General features: G+C 42.6%; 1 protein-coding gene across 1 annotated transcript in view; it reads right to left on the bottom strand.

The window, feature by feature from the left end:
* Positions 1-862: 862 nt before the first annotated feature.
* Positions 863-8,621, bottom strand: part of ANO4 (anoctamin 4) — a 324,932-nt gene continuing 317,173 nt past the window's right edge. The window contains exons 31-33 of the mRNA XM_054718633.1: positions 7,283-7,388; positions 3,688-3,883; positions 863-1,281 (exon numbers count right to left, since the gene is read on the bottom strand). Of these exons, the coding sequence (XP_054574608.1) occupies positions 3,692-3,883; positions 7,283-7,388 (298 nt within the window). The 3' untranslated portion in view covers positions 863-1,281; positions 3,688-3,691. The remainder of the gene's footprint in view (positions 1,282-3,687; positions 3,884-7,282; positions 7,389-8,621) is intronic.

Here is an 8,621-nt window from a genome sequence, read left to right as displayed (position 1 = left end):
GACTGACTGTTCCCACCTAAGGGATGAAAGTCGATCAGCTCAGGTGAACCCAGGGCCAAAAGAAGGCAGTGTCTGATGGCCCACGAAAGGTGGTAACATGGTTCATGGGCAGGTTCTACACTACAAGCTCTGGAAGAAGAGTGATTACAACGACAGGCATTGCTTAGAAACACACCTGTTCCTCCAGAGACAGCCCCTGTCCTAGGATTAGCAGAACCTACTAATTGGCAGGATAATCAAAAGAATTGTATCATTGGTCATATTTCATATTTCCTCAAAGTGGGTCAATGGTATTTTCTAAGCTCCGAATTAGTTGGCTCGGTACTCTAAGCAGGTATGGAAGCAAGATAGAAAGGGTGAGTTAGGCAGAAAAATGTCATGTCTCTGCAGGGTAAAGGGATTTCTCAGGGGTGTCTGGGAGTGATAGACCTTTCTTTAAAGATTTCATTCTGCTATGATTCTTCTTATTGTATGAGAAGGAAATACAACAGAATTTCAGAAAACCCAGCTGAAAATATTCCATGTGCATAAATTTATTTTAAATTTTATTGCATCACATTATACAAGCATTAAACATGGCTTCATGTTGATTGATGACTATTTAAATGTGAAAATTCATCATTCATGTCAGTACCTTTTGGCTATTTACAAGGAAGGACTTTTTATGTACTTTATATATCTCTGTACTTGTATGTACATATGTAAGAATACATGACTATACATATGTACACACAGAAATACATCTATGGCCATACACATAGCTATAGATATGTCATATATAATCATCTCTTCAGAAAGATCTGAAATTAAAAAAAAAAAGGAAAGAAAAAGTTGTAAACAGGGTCTTGTTTGTGTTGCTTGGGTGACATGGAATTAGGACCATACGATGACATTCTAGGAATGTGTGTCCAGGTGTCCGAATACCATTGTTAGCCCAGTGTCTGTAAAATTCCGATGGGATAGAATGCAAAAAAGGTAGCAAACAGGCTGAAAAACAGGCCCAGTATACAAGTTCCCCTTGGTTTTAAAAACTTGAGAATGTGACTGCCCATGATGTGCATGCTTGCTTGGTCGAGAATGGTCTACGGATAGATAGCAATTGTGTGCTGGACTGCACGGTGCTTTCGCAGGCAGTCCTTTAAGGGTGCCGACTCCCCCTGCTGCTGCCGATGTCTGCGACATGCACTGCGCTTGCATTTTAGTCATTCACTTGAGTGTGCTTTTGCACAGCCAGGAGAAGTAAACAGAAATCAGGTCTTTAGCCTGGGAATGAACTATGACCTGGAAAGAGAAGAGAAAGCGTTAAAACCCTATGTACGCACGCTGGCTTGAGGACACAATGTGCAATGGTTTGTACATACTGTGAATCAAAGGCCTTCAAAGCATTTGTAACCCCGAACTGAGTCAGGCATGGTGTGAACATTATAGTGCCTGCTTTACAGAGGGACAGACAGAGTCAGTCTGAAGCAAGGTGACATCCTGCCAACTGTTGGGGGAGTAGAGACAGACAGACAAATACTATCCTTTTAAGCAAAACTTAGAAATGGCCTGGTTAGGGAGAAAGCAGCCCATAATGATGAGGCCAAATTGGTTACTGGCCCAGCAGCCCAGTAGACCCTGAGGATAGAAAACGCCACTGCTGGGCCCTGTCTCTGGCCCCTGGAACTCCCGGGAGGAATTCTCTTCACTAATGTCTGCCTCCCACCTCAACTAATGCTGTCTGAGGCTGACCAGAGCCAGAGAAGAGGTGATCAGGATGGGGGTGTGTCAGGGGATCAGGGGTTTGGGGGAAATTATAGAATCCCTGAAGGGTAAAGCAGAGTAGGCTCTTAAAGTATTGTTCAGTCCAACTTCTTTACTTTGCAAACATGGAGATCGGAATCCACTTCAAAGCCCAGGCCATACAGATAGAGAAGGGAAAAGCCAGGCATAGAATCTGGAGGAATACAACACAATGCTTAGCAACAATACAAATCCTGTATAGTATTCTTTAGCGTTTTATTGTTTTGTAAATGTCTCACTACAGAGACTATTTGAGATGCATACTAAGTTCTGCCAAATAAGCAGGCCCAGAAAAATTAACTCTTTTTCCCAAAACCACACGACCAATGGCAGATCTGGGAAATGGCCAAATTACTCAGCAAAACATTTCTTGTCTTTAGGGAAGCCAAGGTCTACTTTGGACTTGAAGGCAGGTCCAGTGTTCAACACCTATACACCCTTGTTATCCCTGGGGGCCCAGGGCCTAGGTGATGTCCTCCAAGTCCACCCCCATGTCCAACTTATAATAACCCCCTGGACTCTTTTCCCACATCTGGCTGGATACAGCTTCATTAATTTAACAAACATCTCAACCTGTATGAAAAGTGAAAAACATATTTTCCCCCTGGATATCTCATTTTGGGAAATATTTTCAGTTAGTCTTCAAACAACTGGAGAGAGAGAAAGAAAGGGGAAAAGAAATACTATAACCCTAACTGGTTTAGCTAGTGGACAGAGCATTGGCCTGCAGACGGAAGGGTCCCGGGTTTGATTCTGGTCCAGGGCACATACCTAGGTTGAGGGTTCGATCCTAGGGGAGCATGCAGGAGGCAGACAATCAATGATTCTCTCTCATCATTGATCTCTCTCTCTCTCTCTCTCTCTCTCTCTCTCTCCCTCCCTCCCTCTCTCTCCCTCCCTCTCTCTCACTCCCTTCCTCCCTCTCTCTTTCCCTCCCTCCCTCCCTCCCTCTCCCTCTCCCTCTTTCTTTCTCTCTGAAATCAATAAAAATATATTTAAAGAAAAACTTTTAAAAAAAGAAATGCTACATTATATTCACAGAGCATCAAAACTGAGAGCTCATCTAGTCATTCCATCATGAGGAAACGGAGGCTCAGAGAAGTTAAGTGACTTGTCCAAGGACACAGAGCTAGTAATTGACTTGCCAAGGTTTCAGAAGAACTTTTTTATAAGATATATGGGAACATTATGGATCTTTTTTACAGTGTTTTTAGACTTCATCCAAACTTTACTAATTCAATGTGCATTTAAATGGTGCCATGTGCTAACTAGTTGGAAGAATAAATTACCACCCATAGAGTCTTTCCTAAAGGTGCTTACAACTGTGCTGGGGAAGCCTGATAACTATTTGGAAGAATAATAAATTAGCAATACAAATCAATACATGCCAACACATGTGATATTGATGCAATAATCAGAGATGTTTATAAGGAGAGAGTTTCAATGGGGTGATGAGTCTGGGGAAAACTTTTTAGAGGGTATGGTGTGACATGGATCACCTTGGGAGGAAGCAATAAATGGGTGATGGAGAGGTCCTCTTGGATGAGATGAAAATTTGACTTTAACCAGAAAGAAGGGGCATGTTGCCCTGGGATCTTAAAGAGAATAGCCAGGCTGGAATAGAAGGGAGAAGAAGGCTGATTTCAGGGAACTCCTCGGTCAACTCATGAACACTTTGACTGCCAGGCTGGAGTGTGGCATGGAGGCAGAGGAGTTGCAGGCGTTGTATGTAACAGGCATATCAAGTTGTTATTGCAATCAAAGTAGGAAACAAGCTGGTTTTGGAAGCTAAGGAGTTATTTGATCCCTCTCAGTAGAAGAATAGCAAGCTTCGATTCAGGGAGTTTAAAGCTCCTCCTCTCAGCAAAGGAGACCTTTCAGACCATGAGCATATCTCTCACCTACCTCGTCACGGCCACTCGTTGTGGTGTGCTTTGCCATTTTTCTTCCTCTCCTTTCGTTCCTTCTGGAGACGCTCCAGTTCTGCTTCATACATCATCTCCTGAATCAAGTACTTCTCTCTTCTCATTCGATCCCTTAGATCTTTTGGGAGGTCTGGGATCAGATATGAAATGAGGTGCTTTATACAAAACACGAGGTGCTAAAAACACAGAGGAGAATGCCAGAGAGTCAGGTCTGCTGTCCATCCTTAGCTGGGAAGAGCTCTGGGAGTTGGTTCAGGAACTGTCACTCCAGGGACACGGAGCCTCTGGAGTGTCTGGAACGTGAGATGAGGCCAGGGGAGGTGTGTGTGAAGAAAAAGGATCTCCGGATAGGTGAGGACTGAGCTTGGTCTGATGGCACCACATTAAGGAATGAGGAGAGGAACCAGGAAAGGAGGTGGAGAAGGAATGGTTGGAGAATGCAAAAGAAAGCCAGGAGAATGTATCCTGGGGAATCCGAAAACCCAGGTTTGAATTTTAGCTCTGTAACTTTTACTGCGTCAGAGCTGTCTATCTACCTGAGGAAAGTCATTCTGAGCCTCAAATTTCTCATCTATAAAATGGGTATTGTTGTGAAAATTATATGTAAAAATGTTTATTTTTTTCATTTTAAAATCATTTTTATTTTTCAATTACAGTTGAAATACAGTATTATATTAGTTTCAGATGTATGACCCAGTAATTAGACATTACATAACTTAAAAAGTAATCATTCTGGTAAATCTCACACCCATCTGACAAAATACATAGTAATTAGAATATTATTGACTATACTAGAGGCCCGGAGCACGATATTCGTGCATGGGGGGGTATGTGTCCCTCAGCCCAGCCTGCACCCTCTCCAATCTGGGACCCCTTGAGGGATGTCCGACTGCCTGTTTAGGCCCGATCCCTCTCACAATCCAGGACTGCTGGCTCCCAACTGCTCGCCTGCCTGCCTTCCTGATTGCCCCTAACTGCTTCTGCCTGCCAGCTTGATCACCCCCAACCACTCCCCTGCCAGCCTGATTGACGCCTAACTGCTCCCGTGCCAGGCTGATTGCCCCAAACTGCACTCCTCTGCCAGCCTGGTCACCCCTAACTGCCCTCCTTTGCCAGCCTGGTCACCCCCAACTGCCCGCCCCTGCTGACCTGGTCCCCCTGAAACTGCCCTCCCCTGCTGGCCTGGTCCCCCCCAACTGTCCTCCCCTGCAGGCCTGGTTGCCCCCAACTGTCCTCCCCTACAGGCCTGGTCGCCCCCAACTGCCCTCCCCTGCAGGCCTGGTCCCCCCAACTGCCCTCCCCTGTAGGCCTGGTCCCCCCCAAACGCCCTCCCCTGCTGGCCTGGTCCCCCCCAACTGTTCTCCCCTGCAGGCCTGGTCACCCCTAACTTCCCTACCCTGCAGGCCTGATCACCCACCATTGCCCTCCCCTGCCAGCCATCTTGTGGTGGCCATCTTGTATCCACATGGGGGCAGCCATCTTGTGTTGGAGTGATGGTCAATTTGCATATTACCCTTTTATTATATAGGATTCCCTGTGCTGTACTTGGCATCCTCGTGACTATTCTGTAACAACCAATTTGTACTTCTTAATCCCTTCACCTTTTTCACCAACACCCCTCACTTCTGGCAACTGTCAAAATGTCCTCTGTATCTATGAGTCTGTTTCTGTTCTGCTTGTTCATTTGTTTTTTTTAAGATTCAATTGTTGATAGATGTGTACTTATTGCCATTTTATTCATATTTTTAATCTTCCTCCTTCTCCTTTTTCTAAAAGACCCTTTAACATTTTATGTAATACCGGCTTGGTGGTGATGAACTCCTTTAGCTGTTTCTTGTCTAGGAAACTCTTTATATGTCCCTCGATTCTAAATGATAGCTTTGCTGGAAAGAGTAATCTTCGTTGTAGGTCCTTGCCTTTCATCACTTTGAATGATTATTTTTTGCCATTTGAGAAATCAGCTGAAAGTCTTATGAGAGCACCCTTGTAGGTAACTAACTACTTTTCACTTGTTGATTTTAAGATTCTCTGTCTTTTGCATTTTAATTGTGATGTGTCTTAGAGTGGGCCTCTTTGGGTTCATCTTGTTTGGGACTTTGCCCTTCCTGGTCTTGTATGTATATTACCTTTACAGTTTTCTGTCATTTTTTCAAATAGGTTTTCAATTTCTTGCTCTCTCTCTTCTCCTTCTGGCACCCCATGATGCAAATGTTGGTATGCTTGAAGTTGTCCCAGAGGCTCCTTACACAATCCTCATTTTTATTATTATTTTGCTGTTTTGATACCACTAAGTATTCTTAATTTTATTTAAAACTTGGTGAATTTGATCCTTCCAATTAAGAGGATTTTTTTGTATTTCTAGTATATTAAAATAGCTTACTTGCAATATATTGAAAATAAATGGAAAGTTCTAGTTGATAAATCAAATAATTTCTTAATGCAACCCCATTTTTATTTTGTCTGAAAAGTTTTAAGACAGTGATGGATTAGAAATTTCTTTAAAGAGAGACTGAGTCATTGATAAACTAATTCCCAGGGAAGAGCAGCTTAATATTGTTTTTTCTTGGTTCCCTTAAATGAAGGGGATAACAACAGTGGTAGAAGAGTTTCAAAGAGGTATAAGAAGCTTCTAGTCCAAGTCAAAAGGCAGCCTTTGCTTGTGTTAATTTGGCTTTAATATATGTGACAGGAGATGAAATTTCTATTTATGAGTATAGTTATAGAAATATAAACTATTTTTAGCAGCAATTTTCTGGAAGACTAAAAGAAAATAGGTAATAGGTAATTTTTATTAACACATGATACATGCAATTACTAGGTAGATTATGCTTTCTGAGTATAATTATACTTTTTAAGTCTATTTTGAGTCTTAGGTAATGAATACTTATTTGTGTGTTTGGGCATAAGTAATGCTATGATGCTATACAACCAGAGGCTACCACTTGTAATACCCATTCAATGTTTTCCAAACTATGGTTCTTGAACATCTGCATCAGGGTCACCTCGACGGGCTTGTGAAAAGCAAATTGCAGACATGATGTATCAGTATTTCTATGATTGGGGATGGAAAAGGAGCAATTTTCCTAAAGTTTAAAAACATGGCCCTAGAACACGGCAAACTGCGGTTCGCGAGCCACATGCAGCTCTTTGGTCCCTTGAGTGTGGCTCTTCCACAAAACACCACAGCCTGGGTGAGTCTCTTTTGAAGAAGTGGAGTTAGAAGAAGTTTAAGTTTAAAAAATTTGGCTCTCAAAAGAAATTTCAGTCGTTGTACTGTTGATATTTGGCTCTGTTGACTAATGAGTTTGCCAACCACTGCCCTAGAATACTAAATTTAGGACCAATAATTCCTGACTTATCCATTAACAATCTACAATAGACTTTGAAATATTTCTTGGAAAATTCCAGGACTTTGATTAAGGAGAAGAAAAAGAAGATAAAGAGGTCATATAACATTATTCTACTGCTCCTGGACATGCATAATCACTTGAAAGTTCTCATACCTTATAGTTATTAATTACTTCTAGTTACATCATTATGTCAAAGGACACAAAGGAACAGTTGAGAAAACTTACCTCAAACACAATGATGAAAGCCAGTCGAGCTGCTAGGACATGCCAGAACTGCAGTGTGTAGCCGTAGGGCACCAGTGAATGAGGAGGGTCCCGGTAGTCCCGGTATCTATGAACATACAGGAGAATGTCACATTCCAAACTAGGATTTTCCTGACTCCCAGATCTCTTTCATTCCCACTATGGAGCCCTTATTCGTGGGAGAAAAATTTCAAAAATTAATTATTCTTTACATTTTCTTTTTAACATTAGAAAACACACACTCATGGCTATGGTGATTTGGCAACATTTTAGATAATTTCTAGGTAAGGATCCAGTTGTTGAGAATATGCATCTATATGTTCAACCTAGGTGTAGTATATGTTCCTTGTTGGATCCATCACGGGGCTCTGCTAACCTGTGCCCAGAGGAACACAATTATTTTTAAGGGAATTAAAACTCAGTGGTGCTGTCCTGGCCAGTGTGGCTCTATTGGTTGGAGTGTTGTTCCATACATGGAATGGTGGCTGGTTCGATTCCTGGTGAGGGCACATACGTAGGTTGTGGGTTTTATCCCCGGTTGGAGCATGTTTAGGAGGCAACTGATTGATGTATCTCTCTCACCTCTCTCTCCCTCTCTCTCCCTCCCCCCCCCTCACTCTCTCCTTCTCTCTCTCTCCCCCCTCTCATAAATTAACAAAATTTTTTTAACAACTCAGTGGTGCCAATGAGTTGGCTGTCATTTGATTCGCTGCCTGCGGCTGTCTTCAGAATTGTGCATAGGAAAGTATCCTGGAACCAATTTGGGATTTGCCTGTCTAATATAATCTCGAGTAATTCATGAAGCTTCTCTAGAGATGTTTTCCCTATTAACGAAATTAGGATCTCCATCTCACCCTGCTCTAACATTTTGGACTCCCACTCTTCAATGAGTTTTCTGATTGTTGCAAGTAGAGCTCTCAGTTTGTGCTCCAGCCCACCCTGGTCCCGCTGGCCCCGCTGGCCCCGCTGGCCTTGTCCATGAGGCAGAGGTCTGAGGGAGGGCCATGCTCATTTGTGCCCCATGTCTCTGTTTTTGATGCAGTGCTATTTCTTTGCATAATGACGGGCTACATGGTCCCTGGCACTTGTACAAAGAAAACACTTCCCTGTCCTGCTGTAGAAACAGCCAGAAGCCAAGCTTCAAAGCTAATTAAATCAGTGTTACTCCTCTAATCTTTCAGTCTAGTACCTTCAAAGACATTAAGTATCCCAGGGACATTAATGTTTGGAGGAATTTTTTTTCAAATGAGTCAGTTATTTTCAGAAAGGAACACTTTCAATTTCTTGGCTTCAATTTACACGTGGGAAAGGTGGAATGTCC

Source organism: Eptesicus fuscus, chromosome 7 (assembly GCF_027574615.1).
Source record: "Eptesicus fuscus isolate TK198812 chromosome 7, DD_ASM_mEF_20220401, whole genome shotgun sequence".
NCBI classification, from domain to species: domain Eukaryota; kingdom Metazoa; phylum Chordata; class Mammalia; order Chiroptera; family Vespertilionidae; genus Eptesicus; species Eptesicus fuscus.
The sequence above is the reverse complement of the archived record's forward strand: the minus strand, read 5'-3'. Positions and strand labels throughout refer to the sequence as shown.